The 14,538-nt window shown below is 45.5% G+C and overlaps 1 protein-coding gene across 2 annotated transcripts in view; it reads left to right on the forward strand.

Annotated features, from left to right (window-relative positions):
• Positions 1-13,948, forward strand: part of LOC146809072 (B-cell receptor CD22-like) — a 417,204-nt gene extending 403,256 nt beyond the window's left edge. Inside the window, exon 11 of one of the 2 annotated variants that reach the window (XM_085615878.1) lies at positions 12,021-13,948. In XM_085615878.1, coding sequence (XP_085472004.1) covers positions 12,021-12,131 — 111 coding nt within the window. In that variant the 3' untranslated portion in view covers positions 12,132-13,948. The remainder of the gene's footprint in view (positions 1-12,020) is intronic. The other variant, XM_085615879.1, reaches the window with a different exon arrangement.
• The last annotated feature ends 590 nt before the right edge of the window (positions 13,949-14,538 follow it).

The raw sequence follows: 14,538 nt of genomic DNA on the forward strand, positions 1-14,538 counted from the left end.
CGGAGGATGACCCCACAGGGGGTAAGATAATAGGTAGAGAGTTGAAGTCCGAGTCAGGGAAGGTGGTAGGGGCAGGAGGAGAAGGGTTGATGGTCAGAGGGGGAGGAGAAGGATTTAACAAAGAGGAAAGTACCGGCAGGGTCCTCAGAGGGGGTAAGACAATAGGTAGATAGTTAAGGGGAGAGACAGAGAAGGTGGTAGGGGCAGGAGGGAAAGGATTTATTGTCTGAGTAGAAGGGGGTGGAGAAGGATTTGACAAAGGGGAGAGTACCGGCAGGGGCACGGGAAAGGGCGGGTGAGTCTGGAAAGGGTTAGGGGGACAGTCGGGGAGGATGGAAGGAGCAGGAGGGTAGTAATCGATGGTACGTCAGAGATGGTGAGAGAGGTTACGATGGGTAGGGGACAGATGGCCTGAACCGGGGTGGCGAGAGACGACCTATCAGCATCAGGCAATTGGGTTAATGAAGGGTTAAGAACTAGTTGGGAGAGTTGGTAGGACAAGGAACTGAAATGGTTATCGAAAATGTTGAGGTGGTATTCGGATGCTTGAATAAGAATGTTACCAGTTTTAAATTTGGAAATGTCAATTTCACAGAGAAAGGGTGGGGATGATGTTGTTGACATTTTGAATCCGTCCGGAATTTTGCTTGATTTTCGTGATTGTTAAGTGGCGAAGGAAAGTGTTTTTTAATTTAGTGGGGCGTTTGGAATAGAAAACAAAGTTTGCTTTCATTGTAGAGGACAGGCTGTGGTAGGTATCAACTATTAATGTTTCAGGGTGACATAATAATAATTTATGTTTGAAGTTTTTCTTGGAATATTTAGAAAGATTAGACGGGTATAAGATGTTTCATGAGTTGGGGTCATGTCTGGAGAAAGCAGGATCAGGGGGAGTGAGGGGGAAATTGGGGGGGCAAATGGTCAAAACGCACAATGGGATAGGGGGTGGGACAGAAAGAAGAAGGATATATAGAAACAGTATAAGGGGAGTGAATTTTCCTGAGTAAATATTTTGAGAGAGAGGAGAGTTAAATGCTGGGAGATAAGAGGGGTGAATTGTCCGAACAAAAAACAATTAACAATATCTAAAATAAGAGAACATCAATATTGCGAACCTATCAACAATATCTAAAATAAAAGAACATTAATATTGTGAACCTGGACAACAACATTTGAAGGATGGAGAATAAGGAGGGGGAGTGTACAGGGAGACATAAAGTACGGGAACCGGTCTAATACTCTAGTGAATGCGTAAAAAAGAATACAATTACATCAAAATAGGAATACAGCAATTAAAACTAGGGCAGCCACGATTAGTTATGACTACGAATTATGAGAAACATCAACACAAGCAAAAGCAAATCATTTTTTAATTTTTTATTATCACCCTCAAAACACAGGCAATGAAGCACCAATCAACTGGTATCGAGAAAACTGGCTAGCCTTAGAATAGTATTTGAGGCCACAAGGTGGTGCTCAAGCTTAAAACAAGAGACCGCTTCCTCTGCTGTAGGAAAGAAAGGTTTAGGGGGAGCAGCCAATTATAGGCAGGGGACATGCCCGGAAAGGCAGAGCCAGTTAAAGAAATACATTCCAGTAGTAAGTATTCAGTAAAGAGCAGCCATTTTGCGTGAGCGCAAAAAAGAAAATCACTAAATGGCAGGTGATAGACAGGCAATCAAGGATATTCAGGGGCCCAAGAACTAAGATGGGTGCCACCCCAGCATCGGCCAGACAAAAGTTAGAGCTAGTCAGGCCGTGTGTATTGAAGAGCCATGGCCTCAGCTCAGCGATAATGGGAGACTTCTGTCATTGTCTTTGGTCAGAGGAACGTCTCGCAGGCTGGGCTAAGCAGCAGAGATAGTTAGATATCTCTGACCATGCTCCAAAAAGGGGGTAGGGGTTATCGCCAGCTCCAGAGTTGGAGATCAGGGTGTCATTTACCCTATCAACTGAGCGGGCCTAAGGAAACATAATAAAGCCGGCCACAGGATGCCCAATGCGTTGTGTGTCTTGGGAGGACGTGGGCCGCAGTGCTTATCGTCGACAGACAGATCAGGGGAGCGGGCTCACAGACAGCGGAGCCAGAGTGTCTCTGGATGCTGTGAGCTGCGGACAACCTCAGCGGCCTACAGCCCTCTTCGAGATTGGATAGATTTGTGGCAGTGGGCTCACAAATTGCAGAGCCGGTGCAGCACGGGAGGCCTCGGGCTGCAGACCACCCCAGCAGCCTACAGATTGGGGCAATTGGCAGGGGGCTCACAAACAGCAGAGCCCTTCTAGCAGCCACAGAGCCAGGCTAGAGGGGCAACCTCCACTGACAACAGGGCCCTGCTCGAGGTTGTGAGACCCGGCTGTTGGACCGCTTCAAAGTGACGGCTTCGGAATAGGCGGAAGCAGGCACACCACCCCTGCTCACTGGGTGCGAGTCTTCTGCCTGTTGAAAGCAGCAGAATCCGGCTGGGTTGGCGAGCCAGGCTAGAGGGCCAATCTCTCTTCACAGCAGGGCCCGGTGCCAGGCTGTAAGTCCCTGTTAGGGTCTCCTCACAACAGCAGTTTCGGGATTGATGGGAAAGCAGAGCACATCGCTCACTGGACGAGGTGAGTCACACACGTCGGAGGGAAATCCATCCTGTCATGATCATTGTAGTTTAGGCGGTGATGGTCAGCGGTCTCGGGGAGATCCATCCTGCCGAGAGAGACTGCTCGATGGACGAACAATTTAAGGCTTGACAAGTGGTTTTAAATGCAAAGTCCAAGTTGCAGTAAACTGCACACACAGGCCTTGTAATGGCAGACCTGAGACAGGCTTGAAAGACTACTTGTGAGGGTAGCACAATCACTGCTGCAGGCCCACTAGTGACATTTAGAATACAGGCCCTGGGTATATGGTATACCTCTTTACAGGGGACTTATCGGTAAACTAAATATGCCAGTTGTGTATACACCCTTGTTACCATGTTTAGGGAAGAAGCACATGCAATTTAACACTGATCAGCAGTGGTAAAGTACTCAGATTCCTAAGGGCAACACAAAGCTACAGTAAAAAGAGGAGGTAAGCAGGCAAAAACTTTAGGGAAAGACCATCTTGAGGATGACAGATCTAACAATCAAACCTTAAGTATTTGGACTGATGCTGCTGTTTTTTGACTCTGGAGTGCACTGGGCCCTGCTGACCAGGCCCCAGTCAATTTGTTCTGACCCACAATATGTATGTGCAATTGGTCTATAACTGATTGGCATATTTTACTTATCTATAGGTCCTTAGTAAATGTACCAAAGTTTACCCAGGGCTAGTACTTTAAATGCCACAAGTGGACTGTAGCACTTATTGTGCCACCACCACAGTGACACAGTAAAAACATGGCTCTAGATCTGCCATTGCAACCTAGTTGGGCAATTTTTGAACTGCTAATCTATGGAGAGAGAGCCCAAGGACTGGACCTGCTCCCACTTGTGGTAACGACTCCAAGGGCTAGTTGGCTAGCCTCCTGCTAAGCTTCATGGACACAAAGGGTAGGTAAGCCCTTCACCTGCAAAATGCCTAGCTGACCAGTTTGCACTAGACCTGTCCTGGACTCCACTGGTGTCGTGGGGAGATCAAGTCTGAGCCACCCAGATGTGCCTCCCAGGTCCTGGACCCTCAGCTAGTGCTGGAGTGTATTTTCTTGCAACAAAACTGCAACTTATGAGCCAAATCTAAAAGCTAACATTATTGAACATAGAGTCGAAGGCTCATAGGATACTATATATTGTTGGTAGCCTCGAATGATGCTGAGAACTAAAGCTCTTTATCATACCAGTGGACTTTGCCGATCCGTCGACATCAAACCCAACACCAGTTTGTAAGTGCAAAGGTAAAATCTCCACTGGGATCAATCTAGCCATCGCATCCGTCCCCACTATCACTGAGGTCAGCCTGAAACTTTGACTTTGTCCGGGACCTACTTGCTTGAGGCTCACAGACAATGGCTAAGTGTGAAAAGCTGTGATTTATATAATTTTGAAAACGTTTTCTAGTGAAAAGTAGTGATTTATGAATACCTTGCAAAAATTATAAATCTGGTTACCTTCATCAGATTTATGCTGTTTTGGTGGCTGTTTGAAAATAAAAATATATTCTATTTTTATAAAATGGAGTGAGGTTTTATTGTGTTTTGTGTCTTACATATTGACTGTTTTGGTACTGATGAATGATCTTATACTTGTTTTCCTTTGAGTCAAGCCCGACTCCTCTGTCCCGCAGCTACTCAGGGCACTTAGAAATAGCAGAAAAATAAAGCAGTATCTAACAATTCGTTTTTATTAGGGCCAACTGCCACAATAGTGTCAGTGTAAAATGAACAGTTATGCCTGTTGGAAGGATAGAATGCTGAGTACCTATGACAGCATGTAGTCGTGATCTGCCGGTCAATGCTGAAATCACTGATTCATGGAAAAATCTAGAGCTGCATCAAATTAGTTAAGAACAAGGCTGTTAAATTATATATCACTCAAAAGCACAGCTGAAGCGCAAATAGGAATGGTTCAGGAAGATGAGACCTGAAAAAACAAAACTGTCCTGAGTAGGCACCTGTGCACCTAGCTTGCCACTTGCCTGTAGCTCCGGTTCCTGCTTGTTCAAGACTGATCCAGTGACACCGCAGCCACCTGGGTTTTTCCGCTGGGGTTCTCCTGACTGGGTTATCCCATACACCGGTCTTCCTGCCAACAGAAGCCCTGCCCACCCCAGGACTTAGTTAATGCAGACCGCAGCACGACCAAGCCACAGGAGTGCCAGAGGCTCACCAAAGGCAAACCTGCCTGTGCCCATCCACGCCTGGAAAGTGCCCAGTGCAACGAATGCCACATCCCCTGGCCCTCCTGACCCCTCGAAAATACACCAAGCTCTACCCCCTCAACCCCAGAGGCCGCACCAAAAACAGCCACCGTGCCGACCCACGCTCACCGGTAGGACCTTTCACCTGCACCCACTGCCACTTCACCTGCCACTGCACACAAACCAGCCCCACCCGAACACACCAGACACCACCTGAACTAAAAAACCAACTCGCATGCACCCTTCTTAACATGTGCTCACTATGCAAGCATTCTCCTGAATTTTGGGACCTCATAGCCACCCTCGTGCCCAACATTGTCTTCCTCAGTGAGAACTGGCTCAACACCACATCTGTCTCAAACACTGCCACAGCGATCATCAAGGGATATAAAATCACTCAACAGAACTGCACCAGCAAGCTGGGAGGAGGAACAGCCATCAACCACAAAGACACCCAATGGGGTACCATTACCACCGACAACACAACCACCCCCAAGGAACATCTCAACTTCAAGCTCCACATGGATGACAAGACAACCATCGGAGGCACACTCGCATACCAAACCCCAGGCCCATGCTCCAGCTTCTGCAACACCATCGCAGATTTCATTGCACCGTCAGCCTTAGACTCCATCTTTTTTGGCGACCTAACTTTCCACATCCACTAGCCAAAAGACAAAATCACTGTACACCTCCTCGACAGTATGAGCAACCTTGGATTGACCCAGATCATCCACGACCCTACACACATCACAGGACACATGCTGGACTCCATTTTTACCTTCAGCAACTGCGTCAAATACAGCCATGTCACAGAACTCACATGGACCGATCACTCCATCATCCACTTTAGCATCTCCAGCCCCTGCACCACTGACCCCAAGATGAACAACGCCCCCCACCAGAGATGGAACAAAATCTTAGAGACCAGCTGGGTGAACGCTCTCAACACCTCCAACCCTGCTACTGCCACCAACCTTGAACAGGGAGTGAAAAACTTTAACACCTTAATCACCAATTGCGCAGACAGCATCATCCCAATCATGAGCAACATCGAGCGAAAATCCTCCAGCTTGTACACCCAAGAACTCAGAACATTGAAACAAGACAGCAAACAGTTGGAGAAGAAATGGTGCACCGGCAAGGACACCCATGACAGGGCAGCCTTCAAGACCTCCCCCAACCTCTACCACCACCTGCTGAGGGCAGCAAAGAAAAAAGAAGAAAAAAAGAACTATTGATGGACGGAATGCAGAACAAATCAAAACATTCACCCCCAGTCAAGAGATCCGGGTTAAATCCATCATTCTTTTGCTCACCATGCCACCCCAGTTTAGACCTGGCCATATGCAAATCAGTCTTGACCCTGTGCCTCATGGGAACAGTCCAGCCCTAAATGCCAAGCCAGGTCCTCCCTGGACCGGAAACAAGCATCCTAGGACCGGTTTCGGGGTTTCACCCCTCTTCAGCCAGGATAGCTTGACTCCAGTGGCATGGAGAGCACGGGACTCACGTCTGAGCATACCCGTCCCACTCGGGACGGGTATGCCCTTGCTGGATGCATCGAAACTCAGTGCCAACAACACCAAATAACTATTCACCATTGTTAAGGAATTCTCCAACACCACTGTCAGCGAAAACAACATCATACCCTCACAGGAGCTGTGTGAAAACCTTGCCCACTTCTTCCACTTCAAGATCGCAACCATTTACAGAAACTTTGAACCCCAACACACACTTATGGACTCAACAGATAACCGACCACCGTTACCAACACAAACCACACACTGACCACCTGGAACATCCTCTCCACCCAGGACACCACCTTCACCATCAAAATCCATCTACTTGGGGGCTCCCGCAGACCCATGCCTGCACCACATCTTCAGACTCGGAAACCAAAAGATTGTCCAGGAGCACACCACACTACTCACCATTTCTATCACCCCGCAACATTTCACGATGCCTGGATACATGCTGAGGTCAGAACCCTACTAAAAAAAAAAAAAAAAACGCCAACCCGAGCGAACTCAAAAACGACCGGCCAACCTCCCCGCTCCCTTTCTCAGTGAAAGTATTGTGAAAGGTCACCAACCAGTGGCGGCTCCTCGAGGGAGTGCTGCCGGCGGTGGGGTGCGGCGGGGGGCAGGGTGGGGGGTGGTAAACTCAAGCATACAGCCGAACGGAGTTAAGTAAATAAATAAATCCAATTAATTACATTGCGCACGCTGCAACGCCAAATGGCGATGCAGCGCACGCAATGTAATTCATTTTATTTACTTATTTACTTCCTTAACTCCTTTCGGCCGCATGCACGGGTTTACTACCCACCACCCTGCCCCTTCCCCACCCCGCCCCACAGCCTCACAGCACTCCTTTGAGGAGCCACCACTGTCACCAACAATCAACTCATGACACACCTGGAGCAGAACCAGCTACTCGATGCCTCCCAATTCAGCTACTGCAGCAATCACAGCACCGAAACCAGCCTGATCACAGCCACCGATGACATACAAACCCTCCTTGACTGAGGAAAAACAGCAGCTTTTGATCCTCCGGGACTCTCAGCAGCCTTCAACACTGCATTGCACCACATGCTGATCGAAAGACTCCACCACATCTGCATCCAAGGGGATGCGCTCAGATGGATCACCCCCTTCCGCACTGGATGAACGCAGAGGATCCCCTTCTACCCTTCACCTCTAAGCCCAAGGAGATCACCTGCGGTGTCCTCCAGGGCTCACCCTCAGCCTCACACTCTTCAACGCATATATGACCTCGGTGGCCAACCTCGTCCGATCCCATGGTCTCAACATATTTTCCTATGCAGACGACACCCAACTCATCTTCTCATTCAGTGACAACCCTACTACCACCAGAACCAACTTCCACAGATGCATTATAAACGTCGCCATCTAGATGAAGAGTAACTGCCTGCAGCTGAACACAGACAAGACAGAAGTACTGATCTTTGGTAACAGCAGCAATACTTGGAACGACTCCTGGTGACAATCAGATCCAGGACCCGCACTCACTTCCTCCAACCGTGCCAGAAACCTCAGAATCATCATCAACAAGCAGCTCACACTGAAGTCACAGATAAATGCTGTCTCCTCCGCCTGCATCCTCAATCTGCGCATGCTATGTTAGAAGTGGCTACCCCTACACACGAGACACAATGTGACACAAACCCTCATCGCCAGTCGACTGGACTACGGAAACACTCTCATACGTAGAAATCGCGACACACCTCCTACAGAGATTTCAGACCATAAAAAACGCTGCAGAACACCTCATCCTCGCCATTCCCCGATGAGCCCATATCATATCACACCCCACCTCAGGCAACTCCACTGGCTCAACATGCAGAAGAGATGTTAATTCAAGCTGCTGACTAGAGATCGGCGGTAAACTTCACATCGCTGGTGGAGTTTACTGAGTTTTGTCCACTCTGCGCTCTGCTTGGAGCGCGTTGAGTGTAGCAAAAACTCTGTCAATCGACGCATTGCAGAGTTTACTGGTACCCACTCCTTGAGAAGATTCATATTTTAGCCTATCCAGCTCCTTTTTCCTATTTTGACTGTCCTAGGCCTTGTTTTCATGGGTGGTCTGACTTCTTTTCATCCAGGAGTGCCCAGCCATCCTCCTGGAGCCTGTTGCCTCCCTTTCTTCCTGTGCCTGTTTCACTGAGCAACAGAAGCAACTATGCCTCCCTTTCCCCTCCTGCTGCAGGAGGCACTGACTTGATGGCTCCAGTGATTCGCTTTCCCACTGAAAGGTGAGGCTTTTGCTGATAGTTTATTGCACCCCCTCCAGCACTGAATGCTTGGAGCGTACCATCACGCTCGTACAGTCAAGGTGGCTCCATACAAGAAGCACATTAAATAAACTGTCTTTGGGGGCTGCATGACATATGGAAAGCTGAAATGTAAGGGGGCACACTCCTAGTGTAACTGTGTTTTTGCTCCTAGTGTCCCTTCTGCTTCTTTTTGGTGTGATTCTAGTATACCTTGCTTGTACTGGAGTGCACTGTCACGGTGCTGGATCTCAAGTGAGAACCCTTGAATATTGCAGATGCGCAGGGGTGCCCTAATGGCGGTCTGAAAATGAAGCTCCATAGGATCCTTCTCTAGCATTTGGACATATAAGCAGGGAGGAGAGGCAGAAGGACAGCTGCTGGGGCCTCACACGCTGCCATCACAAAGGCCTTCTTGCACTGCCAGCTTCAGGGGCATGTCTGATTACCCCTCCCATGCCCTGCACAAAGACGCTCTGTTCAACACCATCTCTGGAGATGCAGTGCTCACAGTGGCCCGCACCCCCACACTAAAGTGTCTTCTCTAGTGTCCCATCTGCCCACAGTGTGCAGCTCACCCCACAATGTTAGCTCTCTGGGCTGAAACGTAGGGCAGAGTAGTACTCCATAGAATTCTAAAGAGTTTCTATGCAACTACACAGAATTCCGCATAGTGCAACTCTGCAAGCTCCGCCCACCCCAACTATGGACCAACACACACAAGGCTCTACACAACCAAAGACCTGCCTACATTAACTACTGCCTGAACTTCCACCAACCATCAAGAAGACTACTCTCAACCTTCCTTTCACTTGCCCATACTCCCTGCATCTACCAAAGCAAAAGTGGAGGACGCTCCTTCTCCCACATTGCAGCAAAGACCTGAAACAGCCTCCCCATTCATCTCCGGACCAACACCTCACTCCCGGAATGCCAAATGGCCCTCAAGACCTGAATGTTCAAATAAGCCTCCAGGACCTGCAAGCACATGAATAACCTATTGGGTGATTAGCTGCGCTGTATAAATCCTGATTGACTGATTGGTCGATCCTCTGGATCACAATGGAAATCCAGAAAATTTTATATGAGTGGCAATCATACATATGAGAAATAAGGTATGATGAACCAGCAGAAGAATGAATCAAGCTGAAATCATAACAAGCAGTGCTCATTCATGCACACAACATATGTGCATGTTTGTATTTGTATTCATTAGCACTTTATAGCACATGTTATAACACACATGTTGGCTTGTTTTGAATTTTACTTGGATAATGGACCCAAGATATAAGTTGTGGTAAATGTCTACACAAAAATATCCAAAATGTGATTAATAAATCGCTCACAGCCAAGTATCAGTGTATGATAATGAAAATGAACATGGGTTTGCCCGTGTTCAGTATTTTATGTTGAACACAAAAGTAACATGATAACATGAGTCAAATAGACCGTCAGTATATTCAAAAATTAAAACGAAGTAGGTGTTACAGAGCCTTGAGTTGATACTCATCAGCGAGCCGTAATGCAGCGTTTTTACCTCATTGTTCAAGCTATGAGAAAATGTATGTAGGGAAACAATTTATTTGGTTAGGTTGCTTAGGTTGCTACCATTTATTTGTCATCGTGATGAAGACCCTAATTAACTCAGTCTAAGGGGTCGAAACTTCAACTTATTTGGTTCCACACATATCATTGATTGTTGGACTGTATTAACCCAAATGTCCATAGCATTTGGTTCCTAAGAATTTTCTTTGTCCTATGGGTCTGGATCATTGCACATATTGTGAATATCACTGATATATATGTTGGTTTGTGTTTGGCTCACATATTTGCACTTACACTGCGCCGTCACTTGGACTACCTACTTGGTTTTGATTATCGAATATATTGACTGTCAAATGGACACGTGGTATGATACTTTGTTATTCAACATAAAATACTGAATTCTGGCAAAACTGTGTTGATTATCATAATCATACACTGATATTTGACCACTTGTACTATTTATGAACAACATTTTGAATTGTTCCTAAGGGAACACAGGGGCATATTATCAAGGACGGCGTTATAATGATCGCTGGTTTAGCAGCAGAAAACTGCCGCTAAAGCGGCGATAATGGGCTTGATAATATGCCCTTGAGAATTCCAATAGAAGCTCATGTTGACACCAGAACATGGGCTTCTATTGGAATTCTCTCTTTTAACGCTGTCCTTGATAATATGCCCCACAGTGTATTATGGGCTTACAACCCTTTTCGCTTAGAATATTGGGTGCCCGATATTTTTGATATTTTACCCCAAAAAATCATCCAGCATTATTTGTGAAAGGCTCTTAATGGGCGCAAGGCGCTAGTGTTAAACAGTTAGTTGTTTTTGCACTTATACATTGGTCTAAATTACCCTATAAGTGACCTAGGCATTTTAATCTCTCGTTAAGAATTCGAAAGGCATAAGTGGGAGTAGCCAAAGTGGCTGAGAAACAAGGGCAAAGTTAGCATGAAGGCACCAGCCAAGGTTTTTACCTTTGTGGTTAGAGAAGGAAGCAGGCGCAGCCTAGACTGTGAAAAATTGCATGGTAATACTGATCTCACCTCCTATCTAACAAGAAATATTGTAGGCTTGAAATATCGAATCCTGTATATAAATGCGACACAATATCTTTACAACAATATCGAGGGACAAATTATCGTACGGTAAGTTTCTATACATATTCTATACCTAACTCCACATACATGTACATAGGTAATATATATTTTTGTTTCCAAGGTACAAAGATGTGGACGCAAGAATTGTAAATTGCTCGTTATGTCCTTCTGTTTACCTGCCTTTCAATATTTTGTCCTACGATAATTTGGTCACAAATATTGTGACTGCCAATATTCGAGATATGATTTCACAATCATCTGAAATGACAAATGGAATGTTATTCTTCATATAGAATCTCATAAAGAAGTAGCAGTTTGAAAACACCACTGAATATACATAAATTATAAAAATAGTAGGTAGAATATATTCCAGAACCTCCAAAATGTACCACTACATTTATCTGTGGCTCTCCCCACTGAACAAAACAGCACAATGATTAATTTTCCACAATCTCTTTCATTTAGCAAGTATCACTGTAACTCAATTAAATTCTTAAAGATCTTATCTTATGGGGAAATATTTCAAGTTTTAATGAAGCTTGTTATTGGCGATTACTGATTCTAGGCTTCTTAGTGTTGTTGAGTAGGTGAAAAGTTTAGACATGTCAATAAAATATTAAAACGGCAGAAAACTTGTTTCCATACCCTATCCTTCACCCATCACATGTAACCCATGTAAAATTATGTAGATAGGTGATGAACTGTAGAAAAACACACTCTTTCTAATTTTGTGTTTTTTTCTCCTGTTTTTTGTCACAAGGTCTCAGAGGAGCTCAATTACGCCACAATCCATCACTTTCAGAGGCCACGAACCTCTCCGAATGACTCTCGTGGAGAGGAGATGGTGGAATATGCAACCGTGAGACGCTAGCCCCTTCTTCTGTCGACGAACCATACTTGACGATCTGTTGTGGGAGTATCACTGCCAGGGGTGACATAGACTGCATTTGCGCAGTTGAACAGGACTGTGGGAGACTACACACAAAACATAATAAAAAATAAACGTAACTACCAGCAAGATCACAAGAGAAAGGAGGAGCTACATACGAAATCTTGGCTTTTCGCAGTTTGTAACAATGCACATTAAAATATTCTGATATGCAAGTCAAGGAAACCGATGGGGCAGCTTGATTGAAAAGGATCTTAGCAAATAAAGTTGCTCCTTTGGGTTGCGCTTGAGGGAGCGAGCATTACACAGCTGCACTTATTAAGAAATGGCGCTGCTGCTCTGACGCACAAATGGGCTGACTAACGCCACGCAAGGGATTTCTAGCAGGTGTGTTCATGTTGTACTGAACGAGTAATCAAAAAATCAAAGGGGGGAGTGAAGAAGAAAAATTAGAATCGTCCTCCTCGTGAGATCGTAATTCAACAAAGGGATTCTACCATTATCTACATGAAGATATATATGTGTATAAGTGTATACTCAGTTTTACTGCAGGTGTTTTTAATGTGCTCTAATCATGATGTCTTGAAAAATCCTTCTCTAGTCTATAGGAAAGGGAGTGTTCAAAAAATTGTAAAATACCCCTCACACTCTGAAACCTGATTCAGTGTCATGCTTCATCATTGGGGTCTTCCTGCCCCTCTACGGGACGGGGCGTGCTACTACCTACGTAGAAGCGGGAGCACTTAATTTAGTGATTAGTGTGTATGTGTAGTGCGTGGGATCGTGAAAAAAATATATATGTGATGATTTAAAAAATTCCCTGGCCAGTGGAAAAAAAAATCACTTTATTGGTTTCCCTAGCTGAGAATAGTAAAAGTGGGGAGGTGTAGATAGTGTACTTTGATAGGTCACTTTCTACAGGGTCGACATGTTTCAGAAGCCATCCCCTTGGCTTACTTCCTCAGGACCAGAACCATTCCTATTGCACCTCACTGGGTGATATTATAAGTGTACATATGCCTGCTGGTCACACATACTCTTCTATGTACCCAATTAGGGCAGTGGAATTTTTTTCCACTAGCCAGGGAATTTTTAAAATCATCACATATATATATATTGTTTCACGATCCCACGCACTACACACACACACACTAATCACTAAATTAACTGCTCCAGCGTCTACGTAGGTGGTAGCACGCCCCGTCCCGTAGAGGGGCGGGAAGACCCCAATGATGAAGCATGACACTGAATCAGGTTTCAGTGTGAGAGGGGTATTTTTAAAAAATCTGAACACTGCCCTTCCTATAGACTAGAGAAGGATTTTTCCGTACTGAACGGTATCCTTCCAGTACAAAATCATATGCTTAGACTAACTTTAAAACTCTACACACATTTGATGTGTGTTGCACAGTGCAACAAACATGTAATGTAAGAAAAGATAGGAGCAATAATAACATTTGGTGTTGTTAGTGCCTGTGTCGTGGTGCTGTTATCTTAAACTCCTGACTACCGATTTTAGTAGATATGACTGTCTATCAAAAACCATAGTTGGTAGTGGGAACACACAGGGCCCAGTAATACACTTGGTGCTTGCACTAATGTTATTTGCACTCACCTTTTACATTTGGGTCTAAAATAATCCATAAGATGGTTAAGGTTTTAATCACACAAGTATGACCTAATGCCAAGATGCTCTTCTGTATTTTATCATATTGCTATTTTATTTTCTAACCACATTTTTTTTTTACAATGCATAAATCTTTGTATTGATTCGTTGTCATAAAGAAAATTATTTTTTACTTTTCTCTTGTTTGCAAATGTATAAAGCTACTTATATTCAATGGAGCTGGCCATTTTCACAAATATAACAAGCATTGGCTAAGCCAATTGATTTTGCCTGGGGCTAGGAACGTTTAGTTGGGATTGATGTTATGTTATGTTATGGAAGCTTGTAAAGCGCGCAGCTACCTCCAACGGAAGTGTCCCGGCGCTGAAGACCGCTGGGGAACCCGTCCTGGCTTTCCCTGTGAGATGGTCCCTATCTGGGTATCTCCAAGGTGAAAGCAGGCATCCCCGGCGTCTGTGGGGGGCCGTTGTAGAGATGAGGCAAGCTTAATGCCCAGAGTTGCCGAGTGTGTTCCTGGTTAGAGTAGGTACCGAGGCGAGAATTATCGAGTCCGTTTTGACCCTGGTCCACGACCCTGCCGCGTCGGGAATTGAACCCTGGTCCCAGGCCGATTCTCTGCATGCGGGTCTGCCGCCTCTAACCAGTGAGCCACACCTCTCTTGATGATGAACTTGTTGCTTTCAGGAGCTGTTCTGATATTGATTCTGCTAAAGTATGATGCTCTCTGCTTACTTACTGTTGCTTAGAACATGAAATCAATTG

This window comes from Triturus cristatus, chromosome 7 (genome assembly GCF_964204655.1).
Source record: "Triturus cristatus chromosome 7, aTriCri1.1, whole genome shotgun sequence".
In the NCBI taxonomy this organism is placed as follows: domain Eukaryota; kingdom Metazoa; phylum Chordata; class Amphibia; order Caudata; family Salamandridae; genus Triturus; species Triturus cristatus.